The sequence below is a fragment of the Schistocerca nitens genome, chromosome 2 (genome assembly GCF_023898315.1).
Source record: "Schistocerca nitens isolate TAMUIC-IGC-003100 chromosome 2, iqSchNite1.1, whole genome shotgun sequence".
Classification (NCBI taxonomy): Eukaryota; Metazoa; Arthropoda; class Insecta; order Orthoptera; family Acrididae; genus Schistocerca; species Schistocerca nitens.
This window is the reverse complement of record NC_064615.1, coordinates 716,903,961-716,928,047: the sequence shown is the minus strand read 5'-3', so window position 1 is coordinate 716,928,047 and position 24,087 is coordinate 716,903,961. Positions and strand designations below refer to the sequence as shown.

The window sequence follows — 24,087 nt, the reverse complement described above, 5'->3', positions numbered from 1 at the left end:
CCGTCTAGTTATGTTACAGAAACCAGTATTATTTCGAAAAGAACTGTGAACTTTCTGTTTCTAGCAATTATATGTATGATACATTGTATATGTTGGTAACAGTGCAGGCTTCTAGTGTCTGTAAATGATTGCCTTTGCTAGTATTTACTTTTGTTTTGCTGAAGCAGTTTGTTTACATGTTACTGAATGTTTGTTGCCCAACTGCTACATATATTTGTGTAAGTACATATCCTTTAGTGTGCAAGAAATACGAACTATGCTACGCATCAAAAAATTCAATAAAAGGAAATTCTGTGGTAACCAGTTCACAAACAAAGCACGCCACACTGTTGAAAGTAACCTATGTATCAGTTCTTCAGGGAAGAAATTCCCACATGGCGTGCCTCCTGGTGATTCAAATTTTTGTGTTAACAGTGATGATGTTTGTAGTGGATTTATTGTTGTTGATGTGGGCATCTTATCTTCTTTGATAAAGGAAGTGTTGAAATGTAAACAATGTGATGGTGTAGACTGTCTGAAAATAACTGAACAGCAAAGTAGCAGGAAGGGTTTAGCATCGAAATTAGTTGTTCTGTGTAGCTCCTGCAGTAAATCTACCTCGAAAATGGTTTCGAACATTGCATGATCATATGATGTGAATTTGAAGTTACGTGTATGCAATGTGTGCAATAGGAAAAGGAAAAAAGGCTGCTCAAACGTTTTGTGGTTTGATTGACCTTCCTCCTCCTCCCAGTAGGTTCAGCAAGTACATAAAAACACTTTTAGGTGTCTTGACAGTTGTGTCTAAAGTATCTATGAAACATGCTGTAGAAGAAACTGTAAATATTAGTGGAACCAGGGACAATGCTGTTGCACTTGATGGGACATGGCAATGTTGAGGGCATCATTCCTTGAATGGTGTTGTAAGTGCTACTTCTCTGGAGAATGGAAAAGTTGTTGTTGAGTGCTTATCTAATTGCTGCCACACATGGTGCCCCACTGAAGAACATATTGAACATCAGTGTTCTAAGAATTATGATGGTTACAGTGGAGGTATGGAGTGTGATGGAGCTCTAAAAATATTTCAGAGGTCGGTGCCTGTGTATAATGTTAGATATACGAAGTACCTAGGCGATGGGGACTCTAAAGCTTTCAATAAAATTAATGAGTTCAATGTTTATGGTGATACCTTGGGAACAAAACTGGAGTGTTGTGGGCATGTGCAAAAGAGTATGGGTGCTAGATTGATGAAGCTATGAAGAGAAATGAAATGAAAGGAAAGTTGCTATCTGATGGAAAATCTGTCTGTCTGAGGCAGGTTGACAGAAACTGAAATAGACCTTCTTCAGAGTTGTTATGGACTGGCCATTAGACAAACTGCACCTCTGAATGAAGTTACAGCAATGAGAAAAGCTGCATGGGCCACCTAATTTCATAATTTGTCCACAGATTACCACCCTGTTCACAGACTTTGCCCTAAAGGAACAGATTCTTGCTGTGGTTACCAAAAAGCAATAGAAAGTGGTCAAATTTATCATCATAAGCATTCTCTTCCTGAGCTTGTTATGAATGAAATAAAACCAATTTTTAGAGACCTGAGTGACCCTCTTTTGCTTAGTAAATGTCTTCATGGGGACACTCAGAATAAAAATGAAGGTTTCAACCATTGCATATGGGAAAGATTACCCAAGAATATTTTTGTAGGACTAAATGAATTAAAAGTCAGTGTTTCAATGATGGAGTGATAGGAAGGTTGGAATTCCTGAAAAATTTAGGCATAAAATGTGGCTCTAATAAGGAAGATCACTTGCTTGTGTGTGACAGACAACAGATGCATGAAGCTGAAAGACTCACTCTTCAAGTTACCTAAGAAGCAAGAAGTGCTAAAAGGAATGACAAGAGGAAGCTTGAAGATGAAGAACTGCTGCAGGATGAAGACTATGCTTCAGGAATGTTCTGAGGCACAGTTTAATTGGACTCATATCTTCATTCGCAATTTCCCGCATGTTGTATTTTTCAGAATTCAGGTACAAATATCTCCTAAAGTTTAAAGAAGCATTGCTCTAATTTTTTTCTGTAACTAGCAATAGCCCATACGCAATTTCCCGCATGTTGTATTTTTCAGAATTCAGGTACAAATATCTCCTAAAGTTTAAAGAAGCATTGCTCTAATTTTTTTCTGTAACTAGCAATAGCCCATACTTTTGTAGTAGACCTAAGCTTTATTGCAGAAGCAACTAAATTATAGAAAAAAATAAATTATAAAAATTAAAATGTAAAATGTGATATTCTTCATCATTGTAATATACATAATAGGTGGAAAAAATAGGTCTAGCACCTCAACCATCATGTCATGCATATCTGGTAAAAATTTGGTCTCCTTCAAATGTATAACATTGGGTTGAATGGTACCTCAATTTGAGGAAACATTTTGGTAAAGAAAATTGCATCAGTTTTTTTGTAAATTTTTAGCAACCCTAAGCAGGTTCAAAAATATTCAAAATACTTTTAACTTGTTTAGAAAGTGTGCTACATTACCTGATATCAACAAACAATCTGTAAAACATATGCATTATAAACAGTGCCTGAAAGAAATAGGTGTAGATTTTTACATAATATTGAGCCAGAAAAGTATCCTGTATCCTTAAGCCCTTCCATATTCAAGGAGTTGAAGTTGCTCTGTCCAAAATGAGTTGTGTCCATGACGGAAGTCCTGCAGTCTGCAGATCTTAACTGAAATCAAGAAACAAACAATTTTCTTAATCTAAAGGATGTTGTGCATGGCGCAGTAGCACATTTTTTTGAAATTTGACAAAAGAATAAAATGGCAAATATTTGAAATGAATATGTAGTTTTGTGTGTGTTTTTGGTCATATTTTTTGCAGTAACTAATGAATAAATTAAAATAAAAAAATAGCCTGTTAGTCCTTGTGGACATGCCAGAGGAGTAATTCAGACAAATTTCAGAGAGATATCTTTATTAATGTGCCTGCAGTCCATTCCGTCAATTTGAGATACAATTGCTGTATGCAGTCTCACCTCAGAAGTGTGTGTGTGTGTGTGTGTGTGTGAGAGAGAGAGAGAGAGAGAGAGAGAGAGAGAGAGAGTGAGAGAGAGAGAGAGTGTGTGTTTATGGGTGTTTTCTACTGTAGAAGAAGAAGGCTTTTGGCTGAAAGCTCAAGTATATAACTGTTTTTGTAGTGCATGTCTGTGACACAACATCTCTATATGATGAGTAACACTATCCTCTCCATAATGATGAGTAGCACTATCCTCTTCATAATATTGTCATTATTCCACCCTGGTCTTCCCATTCTTTGAAAATGCATTTTAAAACTCTGAGTGTTAAATGTTAAAAAATTGTGGTGGGTCATATGGCTTTTTTGCTGTCACGTTAGTATTCATCAAACTAAAATCCACAAAAAAGTCACTTTCATTTGAAAAAGTTGTTTCAATGTTCCTCTACACGACTATGAAGTAATATAAGTTAGCCATGGAAAAGTCATTACCCATTTGAAATGACTTAATCCACAATATCTTTGTGAATTCTTTAGCATCAAAGGAGGAAAACTGTTGTTTTACCAAGCATGGTAAATATAACAGGCAGACCAAGAATTTGAAGTGTGCTGTCTACGTACTTTACCTTTCAGCTTCACAATCCTCAGTCAGCAGGAGTCTGAAGATTTTAATTAAATAGCATATTTGCATGAACATTAGAGCACATTGTGATCAAGCAACATTTGAAGCAGTAGAAGCCATAGACTTGCTGAATACTCTAATTTGAAATTTTGTGATGACGGATATTTATACTGCAGCTTTAATCACAAAATATTCCTCATTATAAACTATTTTATGTCAGCCTTAAGCTACACATGGTCTCCACGGGAAGTGTAAAATGTGTGGTCCATTTCTTATGCACTCAAACCACATGAGCAATGTGTAGAAAATGTAAGGCTGACCTCCCTCTTTCCATTCACTAGGCTTCCTCTTCTTCTCACCCCACAGAAAACTAAAGAGAGGAAAGAAGGATGGGTGATTAATGTGTGGTCTTTGACATGCATAAACTGATAGAATTTTACATGTGTTACCAGGATGCATGTCTTTGTTAACATTCCTCATGTTTTTACCACCAGCTAGTTACATAATTTGGGCAGTAGATTAAAACCACTTGACTGATGAATGAAGGATCATGTTGCGAACTTGTATGCAAAAATTCTCCATAGCGAATGGACATGAATGTACACACAATTCGCAGCAGTGTTGGAATCTGAGGAAAAGCACACATAATGATATATTCTCTGAAAGGTCCCCCCTCCCAAGAGTTGCATCTGAAAACTGACTTATTCTGCTTAAACTTGCTACCTACTTGTCATGACTTTCAATTACATTGTATTTATTTTTGCCAGACACTCAACTGTTTACAGTTCACTAGTAAAGTTCTTACAGCATTCATGCAGGTGAAGATGTTGTTTACTTAATCTGTATGGACAAATGTGTAAGATATTTTTTTCAAAAATATATGTCACCATTGTGCTAATATGAACTTGAGCAAAGTTTGATAGAATTATACTAAACAAATGACTCATTTTACTTTTTTAAACATGTGTTTTTAAACTGAACTTCTTTTTACATCTCTGTTGAATGTATTTTATTTGGGTTGTAGCTGTGTTGAAGTTCGATGAAATGTTACTAAAGAATAGTGAATGTCAAATGGAAGACAGTGAAATTATGCCGCCCATGCCTATGATGATGCTAGAAAACAACTTCACACTTCCAAATATTTATCAGTCTTCTTCAGCTATACGATCTGTGCCTCAGTAAGTATATTTTTAATCTATAGAAACTGCTTGAGATTTCTTCACATTATTCAGTATCTCAAATTTTGTTGTGTAATTTTTTTCAGTCCTGCTTCATTTAACGATTGGATGCAGCTTACCATGAATTCAAAAACTGCTGTCTTACCTCAGAGGCCACCATCCCCTACAGAACCAAGGCAAGTGTTGTATTTTTTTTTTTTTTCAAACATCAGCTTCATCTATAAAATACAAATTATATGTGAATGTTGTTGTTTCCAGTCCAAAGACTGGTTTAGTGCAGCTGTCTATGCTGCTCTATCCTGTGCAAGCCTCTTCATCTCCGAGTAACTACTGCAACCTACATCCTTCTGAGTCTGCTTATTGTATTCAGCTCTTGGTCTCCCTCTATTATTTTTACTCCCCCTCCCCCCCCCCCCCCCCCCCTCACTTCCCTCCAGTAGTAAATTGGTGATATCTTGATGCCTCAGAATGTGATCTACCAACCGATCCCTTCTTCTAGTCAAGTTGTACCACAAATTTCTCTTCTCCTCAGTTCTATTCAGTACCTCCTCATTAGTTATGTGATCTACCCATCTAATCTTCAGCATTCTTCTGTAGCACTACATTTCAAAAGTTTCTAGTCTCTTCTTTTCTAAGCTGTTTATTGTGCAGGTTTCACTTCCATACATGGCTACACTCCACACAAATACTTTCAGAAAGGACTTCCTGACAATTAAATCTATACTCAATGTTAACAAATTTCTCTTCTTCAGAAACGCTTTTCTTGCCATTGCCAGTCGAGGTTTGGTATCCTCCTTACTTCAACCTTCATCCATTATTTTGCTTCCCAAATATCAGAACTCATTTACTACTTAAAGTGTCTCATTTCCTAATCTAATCCCCTCGGCATCGCCTGATCTAATTTGACTACATTCCATTATCCTTGTTTTGCTTTTTTTGATGTTCATCTTTTATCGTCCCTTCAAGACACTGTCCATTCCATTCAACTGCTCTTCCAAGTCCTTTGCTGTCTCTGACAGAATTACAATGTCATCAGCAAACCTCAAAGTTTTTATTTCTTCTCCATAGATTTTAATACCTACTCTGAATTTTTCTGTTGTTTCCTTTACTGCTTGCTCTTGCTCAATACACAGATTGAATAATGTTGGGGACAGGCTACAACCCTGTCTCACTCCCTCCTTAACCACTGCTTCCCTTTCATGTCCCTTGACTCTTATAACTGACATCTGATTTCTGTACAAATTGTAAATAGCCTTTTACTCCCTGCATTTTACTCCTGCCACCTTTGGAATTTGAAAGAGAGTGTATCAATCACCATTGTCAAAAGCTTTCTCTAAGTCTACAAAAGGCTATAAATGTAGGTTTGCCTTTCCTTAACCTATCTTCTTTTGGAAGTCGTAGAGTCAGTATTGCCTCACGTATTCCTACATTTCTCCGGAATCCAAACTGACCTTAGCCGAGGTCGTCTTCTACCAGTTTTTCCAATTTTCTGTAAATGATTCATGTTAATCGTTCGCAGCTGTGACTTATTAAACTGATAGTTCGTTAATTTTCATATCATTCAGCACCTGCTTTCTTTGGTATTTGAATTATTATATTCTTCTTGAAGTCGGAGTGTATTTCACCTGTCTCATACGTGTTGCTCACCAGGTGGAAGAGTTTTGCTGTGGCTGGCTCTCCTAAGGCTATCAGTCACTCTAATGGAATGTTTTCTACTGCCAGGGCCTAGTTTCAATGTAAGTCTTTCAGTGCTTTGTCAAATTCTTCACACAGCATCATATCTCCCATCTCATCTTCCTTTACATCCTCTTTCATTTCCATAATATTGTCCTCAAGTACATCTCCCTTGTACAGACCCTCTATATACTCCTTCCACCTTTCTGCTTTCACTTCTTTGAATATGAAAATGATATCATGTCACCATATTTTTGGAATATTTGAGGGATGGGTAGTCTCATAAACAGGGACTTAATATAGCAGCTCATCTTATGAGCTTGTGATTTCAGAGTACATAGACTCACATCTACATGTTCATAGCAGTGGAGTTTGACTTGTATGAGTAATTGGGGTGGGTGTCTGGTGTTAAGTGAACTGGTAACTGGTCAGAGGAAGTGCAGGTGAGAGTTATTAGACATGCAATCAGAATTAAAGTGAGTGTGTCAGACTGAGGGAGTGGGAGGGGGCAGGCAAGAAATGAACTGTGAACAGGGCAATTGGTATAAGATAGGGACTAAAGAGGATAGAGATGAGGAGGATTTTGAGACAATAAAATATTGAAGGCACATTTTCAGCTGGTGCAATTTCAAGAAGTCATGTTGGGAGGCAGATGGCATAGGTTTTTAAGCAGCCATTAAAATTGACCTATGGTGCACAATCAGATTAATTGCAAAAACAACCACATTTAGCAAAAATTAACTATATTGCACTAAACAACATGTTTTGCTCTTGAGTGGTCAAACTTCTTCTTGGTTGCAGTGTTAATGCCATCTACCTTCCTGTGAACAACCCACGTGCCTATAGCCTTGCTGAAATTAAATATTATCTTCCCTAATATCCTGCAGACTCCAAGTCTACTACTTCAGTCCTTACACTTATACTTGCCGACATTAAATATTTCCTTCTCTAATATCCTCCAAACTCCCAGTCTACTACTTTATTCTTTACACTTACACATGATGACTATTCCTTTTGAGAGGAAGGGATATAAACAAATGTGTAATATAATATGTCTGTGGGCACCTGCATGGGACTCTCATATCCCATGTTTATGGTGTGTCTATGGAACTCTTCCTACTAACTCAAATTCCTAAACTACTCATATCGTTCATGTTCATTGGTGATATCTTCATGAAGCGGCGAGGGCTAAGAGACATTGTTGTCATTTATCTACAGCCTTAAAATTTTCTCTCCTTTTCTGTTTTATTTGGTTCTTTTCAGCTCCATGAGTGATTTACCTGGATATTTGCCTTCTGTTCTTTCATTCCTCCATCCATATGAAATCCACTAACCATCCCCAACACATACAGTTCAATAACTACTGCATACCTCACCCTGAAAAGTCTACTGCTTTCTGTAGACAGTTTTACTGCTACTTAAATGCAGGTGCAGTATGTAGATGTCGAGCACTTTTTTACCAACGCAATCACAGATGTTTTGTAACTGATGGGGACCACAAGTTTAGGCATGCTTTGAGAGATATTTCACTCAAGTTTTATGTGATCAGACCCATTGTTAGTGATGTTTTGTAAAATCAAAACATCAGTGAAACAGTAAACCATTCCGTCATTAGGCAGATCTAAAAAAACTGATAGATACCACTAACCTGTAAACAATCATCAGACAACCTTGCCAACTGACATAGAGGACTTCTGCTGCAGCTGATGTACAGAGGTCAGTGATAGAATGACATACCAAGATGTCATACAATTTACAATGGTCGCTTTGGTGCCCAACATTGACCACAAGAATAAATGTGCATTGTCAGTATAGTGCAAATATGGAACGTAGTGAAATGAGAGACAGGACAACCAGCCACAGAATAGAATAAAGTCACTACTGAACTGAATGGAAGGGTTATAAATGATGAGTCACAGGTGGCAGATATATTTAGCAGTCATTTCTTCAATATAGTAGAGAGTATAGGGACAAACAGTTCAAGAGAAGTACATAGCAGTATGTTTGAAAAGCAACTCCCATAAAATTCAGTCATATGAAAGTATCACTAAATTCTCCTTCTGAAATCAAGAAAATTATACATTCTCTCAAAATTAAAAGTTTGGTTTTGATGTCATTTCCAAGAGAGTTCAAAACACTTGTTGCCACATAATAAGCCCATCTTATCTGTAATATGTAATGCATCACTAATTCAGGATGTTTTTCCAGAGAGACTGAAGTGTGCCATTGTCAAACCTCTATTTAAGAAACATGATAGGAGAGAAGCCAACAATACTGATGTGAAGGACATGGTCAATCTAGAAAGACGACAGAATGTGAGGACCAAGGAATCATCAGAGGGGCACTCAGAACTCCAGATTCATAATTATCGTCAATCCAATGTGCGAATGATGCTTGAGTGACTACAAGGACCATTATTAGGCAGCTCACAGAAAGGAGGCTGAGCTCACAGCACCCCTTGTGCTGACTACCATTGACCACTGTACACTGTCAAGACCATTTGGAGTTGTGTTAGGCACATTCAGCCTTGAATCTCATTGAATGGTGTAGAATTGTCTTCAGTGATGAGTTCCATCACAAATTGAGCTCCAATAAGAAGTGAAGACATGTCTGGAGATGCCCTGGACAGCAGGGGGATATCAACCTGACTGTTACCTGCCTTATGTTCCAGCAGTGAGGAGAGATGATCTGGGGTGCTGTTTTATTTCATAGCAGGACCCCTTTGGTTGACATTGCAGCACCCTTATAGCACAGTGGTACATCTATGACATTCTAAGCCCCATTTGCTGATCTTCATGGTAAACCATCCTGATAATGCCTGCCTGCACATGGTGAGAGTGTCTACTGCTTGTCTTCAAGCTTGCCAAAGAGTATCTTGGTCAGCATGATCGCTGGATCTCTCATGAATTGAGAACATTTGGAACATTATGAGCAGAGCCCTACAACCTACTCAGAATTCTGATGATCTAATGTGCCATTTGGACAGAATTTGGTATGATATCCCTCAAGAGAACATCTAACAAATGTATCAATCAGTGCCAAGCTGAACAACTGTTCGCATCAGGGCCAGAGGTGGACCAATGCATTAGTCACTTGCTCAGTTTGTGAAATTCTTTCTCTTGAATAAATCATCCAATTTTTCTGAAATTGTAATCATTTGTTTATCTCTATGGTTACATTACATCTACTGCATCTACTAATTTTCATCCTATTCAGATAATTTCTTCGTGGTGCATCTTTTTTTTCCCTATCTTAGAGTGAATCAGGCTAAAGTAAATTTTTCACAGAGTGGCAGTGCAGCCTTTTCTGTGCTTCTGTCTGCAAAGGAATGACAGCAGTAGTTCTAGTAATTGGCTGGACTGATCTCAGATACCTGTATCAAACCTTGTTCATCATCTTTGGAGTAAACTAAAGAATCTCATCTGTCCAGATCAGTCCCCCAAAAACTGAATGATGCACCTTGCTTTTGGAAGAAATGATACAAATTTAACTCTTGGTGATTAGTTGTAAATGTCCCTGATGATTAAATACTGTAATAGAAATACATTATGTAATCAAAAGTATTTGGACACCCCCAAAATCATTTTTTCATATTGAGTGCATTGTGCTGCCACCTACTGCCAGGTACTCCATATCAGCGACCTCAGTAGTCATTACACATAACGAGAGAGCAGAATGGGGCACTCCGCAGAACTCACGGCCTTCGAACATGGTCAGGTGATTGAATGTCACTTGTGTAATATGCCTGTACGGGAGATTTCCGCACTCCTAAACATCCGTAGGTCCTCTGTTTCCAATATGATAGTGAAGTGGAAATGTGAAGGGACACATACAGCACAAACGCGTACAGGCTGTTGACTGACAGAGACTGCCGACAGTTGAAGAGGGTCGTAATGTGTAATAGGCAGACATCTATCCAGACCACCATACAGGAATTCCAAACTGCATCAGGATCCACTGCAAGTTCTATGACAGTTAGGTGAGAGGTGAGAAAACTTGGATTTCATGGTCAAGCAGCTGCTCATAAGCCACATATCATGCCAGTAAATGCCAAACGATGCCTCGCTTGGTGTACGAAGCATAAACACTGGACGATTGAACAGTGGAAAAATGTTGTGTGGAGTGACGAATCACGGTACACAATATGGCGATCCGATGACAAGTTGTGTTTGGCAAACACCTGGTGAACATCATCTGCCAGTGTGCATAGTGCCAACACTAAAATTCGTGATGTTATGGTGTGTTGTGTTTTTCATGAAGGGGCTTGCACCCCTTTAAGCACCTTCTTGCTTCCCACTGTTGAAGAGCAATTTGAGAGTGGCAACTGCATCTCTCGACACGATCGAGCATCTGTTCATAATGCACGGCCTGTAGTGGAGTGGTTACGTGACGATAACATCCCTGTAATGGACTGGCCTGCACAGAGTCCTGACCTGAATCCTATTGAACACCTTTTGTTTTGGAACACCGACTTCATCAAGGCAAAGGGTGGGCCAACACCATATGGAATTCCAGCATTACCGATGGAGGGCGCCACAAACTTGTAAGTCATTTTGAGCCAGGCGTCCTGATACTTTTGATCACATAATGTAAGAAGAATTTATAAACCATCAGTAAAATGGCAGAGCTGTTTAGTGTGAACAGCAATAAGGCATCTGGACACTCTTGGAACATAGTGTACATTTCACATCACTTTGGTCACTACAAGATTGCCTTTTTCTTTAAAAATCATAGAGCTAATAATATGATCCTGATTGATTCGGTGAAAGATCATAGATTTTTACAGAAAAAGGGCATTTAAATGTTCTGCAAGTATGACAAGGAAACATAAAGGGCTACTATACACACCGTACTGAAGTAGTGCTTCAATCATCATCTGTGTATTCACCTACCACAACACTGCAAAACTGCTGCTACTGAACAATATACTATATTTCAGCCGGTCATTCCATTTTTTTAAACTGTCAATTCGTAGCTTAAATGATGATGTTCTTTGAATGGTTATCAGGGAAGCTATGGAAATACTATTTCAGGTGATTCATTTAATTGTGATGATATGTTACTGTCTCTAGAGACATTCTACCAGACCATCTCCTTAATTCACCCCAAAAGAAGACTTCTCACTACAGTCAAGACCACTGACAACAACATATATTATTATTAATAGTAATGTAGATGAAACTGCTCATAAGTCGTGTGTGTCAATGCATGTCAGAAAATGAAAGAAATATATCATTGTAACAGTCATGGATAACATATCTATTACTATGTTGAGGATACAAACCATATATTGTGGTGCCCATTTGTCTTCATATTTTTAGCATCTTTCATCTACTCTAATCCAATCTTCACACTTCATTGCTGACAATCATAAATTTTTACTGTGTTTGAAACACATTTTTCGTAATCAACAAGCTTTGCAATATAAACAACTTACAATTTTAAGAAATATAAGATTTAACTGGCATATAAACTAAAGAAGGTTTAGCTAGTGGTTGCCAGCAAATTTCATGATAGGAAAGTGTCTCTTCCAGTTTCCCTCAAAATACATTTAGTAGAAAAAGATATTGCTTTAGAAATTCTATTTGTAGGAAGGTGTTTTCTTTGTATGATAAATGGAATTCTCTACTAAAACTGCACTCTGTAATTATCAATTTGCATGTAATTATGTTTCTCACTATGTAAAGCAGTATATTTCTTTGGTGATATACAGAGTTATATGATACATGATGGGTAACTTTGTCCTGCAGTTTTCTTTCTGGGGTGCAACATGCTGATATCGACAAAGGGCCACCCACCATATCAAATGAGAAATTTCATGAAGATTGTGAGTCAAATGATGAACTGATAGTCTGTAGCTTAAGTGAAATGGAAGCTGAGAGTGTGGCTTCAGAACTTACGCGAATGTGTGTCAGCGATGAAGAAGATAAACAAGGCATCGAAGTGCCTTTTCCAAGTTCCAGTACTGCAGGTCTTTCGTAAAAGACTGTGGACTTTGTATGTGAAATTAGCATTGACATTTGGTAAGAAAAAAAAGAAAAACTTACTAGAAATGTTTCACATATTTGATAGTGGAGACACTGACAAAGTGTTTCAACTTGAAAATAGCCAAAATGTCACAAATATCAGATTTTTTCATTTGGTGTGAAAGCTTTTGCCGAGATATATTACATATTTTGTTAACATGCACATGGTATGGCACTGAAACACAATATATCATCTTAGCAAATGAATATATTAATCACGGATTCGCTATTTTTAAGAATATATTATTTAGCACTGAGGATTCTGATATTTTTAAGTTCAGGAAGTAGATATATAAGGATAAAGTACAAAGAACTCTTGTGCAAAGTGCTCAAAATATTAGGCATTTTTGTTGTTAGTAATGCAGACATTGGCAGCACTTATCAACTAACAATAGTAATGTATCACACATGTCCAAAATGTAGTAACAGAAAGAACTTTGAAGGTAATAAATTTCCTCTTTCTTATTCCTTTACATGCTTAACATATATCTCTTGTATCTGTTAAGAATGTGTATTATTTAGGAATAAATGTAACAACTCCTGGATAGGAAAAGCACTCAGTCATTGAAAGGCAAATAAACATCACTGAGAATTTTGTTAGGTTTCAGATGAATCCTTTCTTGACCTATAGTGCACGCACTCACTCGTGTGTGCATGCACTCACTTGTGTGTGCATGCACGCGCGTGCCCACCCACCCACCCACCCACACACCCACACACACACACACACACACACACACACACACACACACACACCAGGTAAACTGCAGTGGCAGCACTTAGCTGGGGCTGTGTAGTAGTACTGGTCCACATGTAATTGGTAATTGTGAAGTAAGATTCATCTGATAACTAGCAAAGTTTCTCAGTTTTATTCGTGTGTCTTTTGACAGCTCAACACTTATATTGTTTGATGAGCTGTTACTTCTGCCTGTAAATCATTTACACCTTACCAGGATCTCCCATTAACATGTTTAGAATATTTGTTTTTCTTAAATATCTACATCTGCTTTGGTTGTTTGCCAGTGGTAGTACTACTACAGGCTCACGAGAAAAAACAACAATCAACCCCAGTTTACCACATATTAGAATTTGTCCCTAAAAGTCCAACAAATAGTGTATCATACTCATTTGTTATAGAAATGGTATTAAACCACCATTTGCCTCATTGCAAATACAATCACAGTTCAGGTAGCTAACATACTAGCAATATGTATGAGCTAGTTGTCACCACCAATGGACACAATATCAAATGCTGATCAGTAACACTGCATATGACATTGAACGCAGTGGAAAACAACTGGGACATGCCCATTATTATTTTCCTACAGACGAGTTAACTTACAGCACTTGTTGCTCTTTAATGTAATCTGAGCAAGTGAAGTTTATACATAATGTATTACTAAATCCATTTGTTGCTCAATAACTAAGCTGAAAATGCGGATCCAAGCTACTTTTCATGTATAGCTATGACTCAGCTGATGTATTTTGCTGATTTTTCATGTAGAAATTCTAAACAAAATTTAACTCAGAAATGATTTTATGAACATAAAATTCCTGTTTATTTATCAAAAATGTCTTCTCCTAGGATGTTTTCCAACAGTAACAATGTATGAATTAAGTGGACAAGAAGTTTTCATGCTTTGCTTGTGCCCTTAATTACCATTTATGTAAAGGGATCTTGCCTTGCAAGGTATAATTTTACTGAAATGCCTTTTATCAAATAAATTTCAAGTATGTAGCAATGAATATTGGACACATTAATAGAACATAGGTATTTTCAATGGGTTCTGGGTATCAATAGATTAAACATCTGATGAATTTGTTTTAATTGTTTATTGTAATGTATAGACATTTTCTTATTTTATTACAGCTTAAGCATCCAACAGATATTGATGAAAACTGCAGTAAATATTAGCAACATACAATTTAGGTGTCTACACAGTAAGAAAAAAAAAGCAATAGTGTGTTCTTATGCTAGAAAACTTAATTTTAAAAATTGTATTTTGTGTCAGAAAGTAAGATGTTCAGTATTTAAACTTAGGTTAAATAGTGTGTGTGTGTGTGTGTGTGTGTGTGTGTGTGTGTGTCTGGCTTGGTAGTAACTGATCATCTGTTTGGTGTTTGTTCCGTCCTCCAAGTGAATCTTTGAAAGCTTACATTATTTTATTACAGTTGATTAAATTGTTACTATGTTTCTCATGTCACTTTATTTTCTTACTGCTTTTACTGTCTGTCCTTAATGTTTTATGTTGATACATCTAATAGCCAAAGTATTAAAATTTTGTCCTGTGTGTTTCATGTTTTAGATTGAGTATGAGACTAATTGAAGAACAGAAGTTTCAGTAAAGCTACTGTGTTCAAGTTTGTAATTTTATACTTGTTATTACTGAAAAGAGTTTCGAAAATGATATGTCACATAGGTATATTATATGTATGTCAGAATAAAGATGACCCTTACTATATCACTACATCATTCTGTTATTCTCATTGTTTTTAATATTAATACAAAAATTTTGAAGTAGCATTATATTTATAACTGGATGAATATGAAATTTGTTGCCAGTATATTTCATTATTTGTACCTTCCTAAAGAAAATTTTTTACTATAAGTTTATATGTCTACAATATGCGCTTGTAACATTTATAAAGTGCAGGTATGTGCTGGATATCCATGTTGTTGCCCAATTCTAAGGCTTCAACTTGGTGACATGTAGACTTCTAACACAAACAGCATGATACCAGTGAACTACTAATGACAGACTGAAACTTCTACTACATCTAATAATTTCTTTGCAGTCAAACTCTTTTAAATGGCATGTTGAGTACTGTAATGGTAACAGCCAGACAAGACCATATCATTTTGCACTACAATTTAAAAAATTTGTTAATTTTGACAATACTACATGGTCAAGTGTGTAGTTCACAGAAGAATAGGTGTCATTTTTCAAGTAACATTATTCATAGTTTAATTTTTCTTACAAATTTAACTTGGGAAGAAGTTCATCTGGTTTAAATTTTTCTGTTTGCATTTCATTTCAAGAGCATGTAAATGGCCACTGCAACCAACTTAAAAAAATATTCTTGACCAATTGTGTCATGAACTGTTAAAAGCATAAGTTGAAAATTCTACATAACTTATAACTTTTGCTGATCGACCTTTTGTTAGGATGTAAAATGTAGCGAATGGGTTATCAATTTTTAAAATAATGTTTACTGTTTTCCCTATTATTGTAAAGTTTTTGTTTCCTACAACAGAGTTTTATCAAATATTTTTATTAGTATAGATACACATTGCCACCATAATGTTATGAGCTTATGGTAAAAATTTGAAATGTGTAGCTAGAATTTTATGGAAAGTAGGCCATATATAACAGAAATAAAGTTTACCAGAAACAGAAGTAAAAAATAAAAAATTATAACTACAAGGATGAGAAACAGCTAAAATACACCACCCCTGCAATCCTTGTTATCTTTCTATGCCACCCAATTTTAATTTTCTTCTCTTATTTAATGATTTTGTCTGCTCTTGATATTTTATGGTTGTCCAAATCTTCAAGAATTGTTGGTGTATTACAGCTGTAGGGCTCTGGATTGAGACCCCTAGTGTTGTTGGCATGACAGAGTGTGGAGTGCAGTGGAGCAGGCCAGATGTGGTGCACTGAGTACTAATGATATGACATTAGTGGTACAACTTGTTATTACTTTAAAGTATAAAGCTGTGTATTCTTCTCTGTGGTGGCATCCATGACAGTGGCAGTGCAGTGCATGACCTTGGAATGTGCTGACACACTCTCAACAATCTTCAGAGGACATCACCCTGGTGGTGCACATCCACATAAATGTGATGTCAGGCAGATGGCAGGTCTTGCTTGCCCTACAACAGGCGTTTCTGCCCAAGACAGCAGTTACATATTGCTAGGCCGCTTCACAGACATCAAAGCAATGTACCCAGGTAAACTCTCAGCTAGAGATGGACAACAGCATAGCTATTCCACGAAGGAAGGCTGGGGATGTTGACGAATGCTTACAGGACTAGTCAGGGGCATCAGCAGCTAGCACATTGTCCAAATACTGTGACAAGTGGACAGTGCTTGGAAACGCCATCAGTTTGGATCAGCAAGCCAGGGATAGAAATTTCCAAGGTTTCTCATTAGTGGTTGTGAGTCCAGCAGACCATACAGATAGAAGTTTCCATAGAGAAAGTCATCTTGGCAAATGTTAGCTGCAAATCGCAGGTTCTATATAAAAATACAATTAATTTGGCTAGAGAGAACGGTATGGTGATAGTGTTGTACTCAGCAGTGCCTGTCGATTGTTAAAGATTTTTTTCGCCCACAAACACTATGCAGGAGATGGTGATAGGTATTGCTTTCAGTCTTCTGCAACATGAACTCAAAATGATTAGTCTTGGAAGTTCTCTTCCTATTAATAATAATTACCTTTTCTCTCTCATGGTACGACAACACTGATGGTGATGCAGTGGTCATTTTCTTGAGGATTATTCCTATGCATCCGAAGATTTGCTGGAATGGTTCATGATGCGCATAGGAGGAACAAGTGTACTTGAAGCTCGTAGCAATAAGATATTTTTCTTTCTTTTTAGTTGTTAGCACAAAGAGAACAAATATGCAACTGTAAACCACGGTGGACGAGAACAGAAGAGCTATTTTACAAGCATTGATTATGCAGATAAACCTTACAGGTACTTAAAGAACTGCCCACTATTGTATACTGATGTGGTTGACTACAACTGGATGACTGGAAACAATTGTGGTGCAATCCAACATCTTCAATTTCCTGGCTTTAAAATTTTAAATTATGGCTTTTTGCCTGCATGGGTACAGAAGAACTTAATTGGCGCAAAATTTTTAATTTGTTCTTTGCCCAGAATGTGTCAGCATTATAATATGTAAATTTATGTTTACAAATAATTTACAACAAGCACATTTGAAGATCAAAGTTTTTGCTCCCCATATTGGAGTATAACCATTGCCTGCTACCGGCACAGTTAAGCACATGCACATCACATCATGTACTTTGGGCGCATTAGTTGTGAATTCATTGGAACTGCAACTACAGATATGCTCTCCAAGTTTGTGATACCATTTCACTTTTTATTACGAAGTTTGCTGGGAAAGTGTTCATTATGTTGCTTCAAAGTGACGTACCATGGTGTGTGCATACTTGGATTATCTATGCTGTGATGAGTAGGCTCATCATTTACAGCCTAGGGCAGTGGTTCCCTGTCATAACTCACATATTTCAGGAATTGAAATCAACTTGTGCGATCAGTACCATGTTGACAGTTGATCAAGGTCAAGGTAAGTTTACAATGTTTTCTACTTTATTCTGAACCCACCCTTGTGTAAAATGTCTGTCGTCCCACAACTCTACCGAGGATCAAAATGTTTTGATTTTGGTAAGCACTCACACTTGTTTTTCACTTCGACACATGGTACACTAGTTTGCTGTTGTTATTTTAGATGTTCATTACGAGCGATTGGTATTTTGAAGTTTCATATTCACATAGTTTTGCTGTACATAAGACATTATTCAACCCAATTTAAGTTTCATATTTCAATATTAACAGGACAAAATGTGTACATGTTTCATGTGATGATGCATAATCCTCCATTCATACATCCTATGTGATGTGAGCATTTACTGAAGAGAAGAAAACTCCATGGCATCTAAATTGTGATAAGCCAACATAGCTACTTTTGCAAGTCTTCTAGAAGGTGTATACAAGTCTACAGGAATGAGTATATGGAAAGGAAGAAGCATTCATCTTTCTATGTTAGTACAGTCCTTCATTTATTTATAAGAGAACTACTGAGTGCATTCTCGTGAACATTTACTCGTTTTTGTGTCATCTCACTTATTTAGTGTTTCCTACCTACTGGTAAATTCTGATTGTACAATACCATGTTATACAACTCAACAACATCAACTGTTTGAAAATACCTGCAATTCTTTGGTGTTTGTGACATATACATTTTCACTAAAGGATATCACTCTTGTGTATTATGAAGTGTATGTATGCTGGTACGAAGGTTGTGTCAGTGAATAGCTGTAAGGCAATGTTTGGGTAACTCGTGATCATTCGCAAATGCACCATGCACACATGTGCTTTGTGCTCTTATCAGCAACTTATACTTACAGTATCTGGTATGACCCTGTGGTTTGATAGTAAGAGACCTCAATTTAACTTTTGTAACAGCTGATATACTGTAGCCTTTTCATAAACACACATTCACAAAAATATTTCTATACTTATAATTATTCATATTATGGTGCGTCCCTTTTGCTTTGGTACCTAGCAACTAACCATTGTGTTCCTTGTCTATCCCAGGATGTGTCCATACAATGTTCTCTAGAGGGAAACTTAACACTAATTTAAAACTAGACACATAGTTGCTTGATGGCTACTAACACATCAGTTTTGCAGTATATACATAACAGATTTTCCATCAGTATGCAGCTCTGTTCATCAGTCATCTCATTCATAAGAGTGTAGATGTTTATAGTGCAACTTTTCTTTTGGTTTACCTTTTTTACCTGAAAATAAATGTGTTGTTATAGTCAGGACACAATCTCATTATCTTTCACAGCTTATTCAAAATTTTACATCTATTCCTTCATTGTACATAGATATCCTACTACAGTGTTAGGTGTTGCTTGCATATGGTCACTTGTAAATGTATATGTATTGTGCATATTAATACAGCATGTAGATATTTTTTCATATGAAGTTTTTGTTTTGTTTTGTCTGCTGTAAATACTCCTGAGATTAATTCTTCTCTTTTTTTAGTTTTAGCTTTGTAGTGTAGACTCTTCATTTCCATGGTAGTTAACTTATATTGTAAAGACTCTAAAATACAGTTTGGTTGGCGTTCATTTGCTAAGCAGATTCAGTCTGCTGGTGATGCAGTGTATCGAATTATGCTGTACTGTGCCCATGTGTAGTGGCTGTTGACCTATAAGCAAGCCCCACTGTGTATGGGTAGTGCCTCTCTCTCTTCATAACATCATCTGTTTTGTGTCTCAGGCATCATATTATTACAGAGTGTTTAGAGATGCACAGATTATTAAAATAAATCTTGCACTCGGCTATGGAAGTGTTAGAGCTTTTTATGGCTCATGGACATTTAATCGAAATCTTGTTGTTGTTGTGGTCTTCACTCCAGAGACTGGTTTGATGCAGTTTTCCATGCTACTCTATCCTGTGCAAGCTTCATCTCCCAGTACCTACTGCAACCTACATCCTTCTGAATCTGTTTAGTGTATTCATCTCTTGGTCTCCCTCTACAATTTTTACCCTCCACGCTGCCCTCCAATACTAAATTGGTGATCCCTTGATGCCTCAGAATATGCCCTACCAACCGATCCCTTCTTCTAGTCAAGTTGTGCCACAAATTTCTCTTCTCTCCAATTCTATTCAATACCTCGTCATTAGTTATATGATCTATCCATCTAATCTTCAGCATTATTCTGCAGCACCACATTTCGAAAGCTTCTATTCTCTTCTTGTCCAAACTATTTATTGTCCACGTTTCACTTCCATACATGGCTACACTCCACACAAATACTTTCAGAAACGATTTCCTGACACTTAAATCTATACTCGATGTTAACAAATTTCTCACCTTCAGAAATGCTTTCCTTGCCATTGCCAGTCTACATTTTATATCCTCTCTACTTTGACCATCATAAGTTATTTTGCTCCCCTAATAGCAAAACTCATTTACTACTTTAAGTGTCTCATTTCCTAATCTAATTCCTGCAGCATCACCCAATTTAATTTGACTACATTCCATTATCCTCGTTTTGCTTTTGTTGATGTTCATCTTATATCCTTCTTTCAAGACACTGTCCATTCTGTTCAGATGCTCTTCCATGTTCTTTGCTGTCTCTGACAGAATTACAATGTCATCAGCAAACCTCAAAATTTTTATTTCTTCACTATGGATTTTAATTCCTACTCCATATTTTTCTTTTGTTTCCTTTATTGCTTGCTCAGTATACAGATTGAATAACATCGGGGAGAGGCTACAACCCTGTCTCACACCCTTCTCAACCACTGCTTCTCTTCCATGCCCCTGGACTCTTATAGCTGCCATCTGGTTTTTGTACAAATTGTAAATAGCCTTTCACTCCCTGTATTTTACCCCTGCCACCTTCAGAATTTGAAAGAGAGTATTCCAGTCAACATTGTCAAAAGCTTTCTCTAAGCCTACAAATGCTAGAAATGTATGTTTGCCTTTCCTTAATCCACTTTCTAAGATAAATCGTGGGGTCAGTATTGCCTCACGTGTTTCAACATTTCTTAAATAAGTAAAACTTACATTCTATTCAATTAACAAACATGCTATAAGTATGGAAAAACACTAAACATAAAATTGTGATATACAGGTTCAAATCAACTGTGTCATCTTGTGTATATATATGCTACTTCTAGGTTTTTTAACCTATGCTAACTTTTCCTAGTGCACAAATTCCTGAAAATCTTTATGTGGATGGAGTCATTTGTCCTTTCCACTGTTCAGGTAGGCTAACGTGCAAGCAGCCTGGATGTGTGATTTTAGATATGACAAATGGTCCTGTATACAGAAGTTGACGATCTACAGTTTAACTTCCGATACTTTGCAGATTTTGAGTGTGTCCTTAGGATACCTGTTGTCCTGCATGGAATGGAACAGTGTGTCTTAATTTCATATCATATGAGAGGGTACCCAGAAAAAAAACAGAATAACAGTCCTGGGGGCGCATATGCATTTCTGCTACTATGCGTTTATAGCACAACTCATTGACAATTCAGTGCCACCTGTGTTGCTGATCTGGCTTGTTCTGTTTATCTGAACTGACTGTCTACGCTAGCACTGTTTTGTTCTTGTTTTGTTTATTATGATAACAAGTTTAAGTGCACAATGTGCACATGTGAAATTTTGTTTTCTATGTAGTAAAAATGATAATGAATTGTTTAAATATGAAAAGAGCTTTCCAAGATGATGCTGTGGGAAAAACTCGAAGTGTACGAGTAGGTTGCTTGATTGAAAAATGGCAACATGTCGATTGATGGCAATTCTCATTCTGTGTATCCATCAACTACCCAAATTGACAGAAATATTGAAAAAATTTGAGAGCTTGTGCTCACAGACCATCAACAGACAACTGATCAATTGTCAGAGATTAGTGGATTATCTTGGAGCTCTGTTTTAATAAAAAATATCTGATTTGTGGCAGACTGGAGACTGGTTGTTCCACCACGACGATGCACCTACATACACAGCCATCTCTGTTAGACAGGCATGCAGCTTACGCATCTGACCTGGCTGTGTGCTACTTCTTCTTATTTGATCACATGAAAAGGTGAATGAAAAGTCATAAATTTGACAACACTGAAGAAGTCATGAAAAAAACGAGGGAGGAGCTGTCAGCCATTTCTAAAGATGACTACAAAAAATGTTTTGAACAGTGGAAGCACCTGTTGGACAAATGTATTAGTTTTAACGGAGAGTATTTTGAGGGGATAAGGTTGTTTTGTAAGCAATTTGAAAATATATATAGCTTTTAAAATATAATTCAGGTCTTTTTTGTACTATCTCATTCTGTGTTCTGCCTTTCCTGAAGATTGACCAACACCTAGCGTATTTTATCCTCTAATGGCATTTGTTTTCGAGGAATTTTAGGCAGTGGTTTTTCCCGTCAGCTAGTGGTCTTCTTCCAAATGTTAATTCAGTTGATGTACAGCCAGAATTTGTATGTGGAAGATTGTTGATGATTTGTTGAAATGGCATAACATACTCAATCCATTTTGTGTGTTTTTGAGGGGTATAGGTGCAGACGAATCTATTAAATTCCTTAAATATTGTCTCTATCGGGCTTGCTTCTGGGTAGGGTTGGGACGCTAGTATGTGTTTAATTCTGTTTGCGTTGATAAATTCTTTCCATTAGTTGCCTAAAAAATATGATGCATTATCAGTTAATGATATTTCTCACTTTCCTACCCTTGAGAGATAGTCTTCTGTGATTCTTCTAATGATGTTACTTGCAGTCACTGACTAACATATTTTGAAGAAAGAAACATCTTACAAAGCAACAATATATTTTATGCCCCCTTTAACTTTTGGACAGGGCCCAGCCACATACAAAGATATTGTTTCTCAAGATCTTTCTGGTAATCTTGGATGCAACTCAATTAGTTTGGGCTTGTAGATATGTTTTGTCTTTCGGCTTATAATACACTTTGGTATCACCTAAAGGACCTTCTGTCACAAAGTAGGATAGTAACAGTAGGTATTTATTTTGCTAGTGCACTTGGAAACACCATAGTTACCCCAGACATTGTGAGTATGTAATATAAAATGGTCTACTTTCTCTTCTGGCAGACAATCACACCACTGACTTTGATTTGGGTGGTGTATGTGAAGCAAATAAATAGTAAACAATTTCTTTAAATTATCATCACTGTTTTGTAATAGTTTCAATCTTACCTTTCACCATTTCAGATCTGCTTGTTGCAGCTGTTCCATACTCTTATACATCTTAATGTAATATGGCAGTTGTGTCTTATCTTGCTATAAAAAAACCCTGATTTCCAAATTATGTTCCATAAATACCAGGAATTCGTCAAGTCCCTGAGGTAGCCTTGACAAGGCATCTGCAATTACACTTTGGTTGCCTTTAATATATACAATCTCTAAGTGGAACTCTTGCAAATACAAGCACCAACTGGCTATTCTGTAATGTAACCATTTGCAAGTTAAAAGAAAGGACATGAACTGAGTGTCACAATAAACTTTAGACTGTCTATTCTACAGGTAGTATTCAAACTTTTTAAATGCCCACTGCAAGAGCTTCCAGTTATGTTACGGAATAGGATCATTCAGATTCAGATATTGGAATTCAACAGGGCTTCCTTTATACTGTCAAAATCACCCTGACACTAGTCAGTCCGTATCCATGGGTGGTTCTTTCTTAGAAGATTTGACAAGGAGTCACTATTCAAAAGTTGTTTGAGTATGAATTTTCTAAACAATGATACTACACTTGGATATGCCTTTAGCTGCTTCTTATTCTGAGGTGCAGGACAGTGTCTGATTGCATCAAGTTTCTGTCAGTCTGGGAGTATACCTTGTGAAGATATTATGTGGTTAAGGAATTTAACCTTTTCTTTACCAAAACATGGTTTCATTATATTGGCTGTGGCTTCAAACTCCAAAAATATGTATAGGACTTGCACTAACACTCTTAGATGTTCTGTGCAGGCAGGGGTGAGTATTAGTAGATTATCAACACAAACAGTGACCCTGCTAAGTAAATCAGGCACCAGGACTCAATCTGGGGTGGGAATGAACACAACCACAATTATGTTCAGGACGAATGATAAGATGCAGAATTCACAACTTCTGCCCCCATGCACACAGGCAGTTTATTTTCAGTATGAGGCTCTCAGATCTATTACTGTGAGATATTTGTCATTATGGAGTTCTCATAATTGTTCATATAGATTGTCTGGGTACTTCCTAACTGGTACAATAATTTTGTCCCTCGGGCATCAAACACAAGGCAGACACTACCATCTGGCTTAC

The 24,087-nt window shown here is 36.9% G+C and overlaps 1 protein-coding gene across 3 annotated transcripts in view; it reads left to right on the top strand.

Annotated features, from left to right (window-relative positions):
- Positions 1-14,964, top strand: part of LOC126236892 (protein timeless) — a 399,100-nt gene extending 384,136 nt beyond the window's left edge. Inside the window, exons 26-29 of one of the 3 annotated variants that reach the window (XM_049946528.1) lie at positions 4,643-4,796; positions 4,883-4,972; positions 12,221-12,493; positions 14,803-14,964. In XM_049946528.1, coding sequence (XP_049802485.1) covers positions 4,643-4,796; positions 4,883-4,972; positions 12,221-12,452 — 476 coding nt within the window. In that variant the 3' untranslated portion in view covers positions 12,453-12,493; positions 14,803-14,964. The other 2 variants (XM_049946529.1, XM_049946531.1) reach the window with 2 other exon arrangements.
- The last annotated feature ends 9,123 nt before the right edge of the window (positions 14,965-24,087 follow it).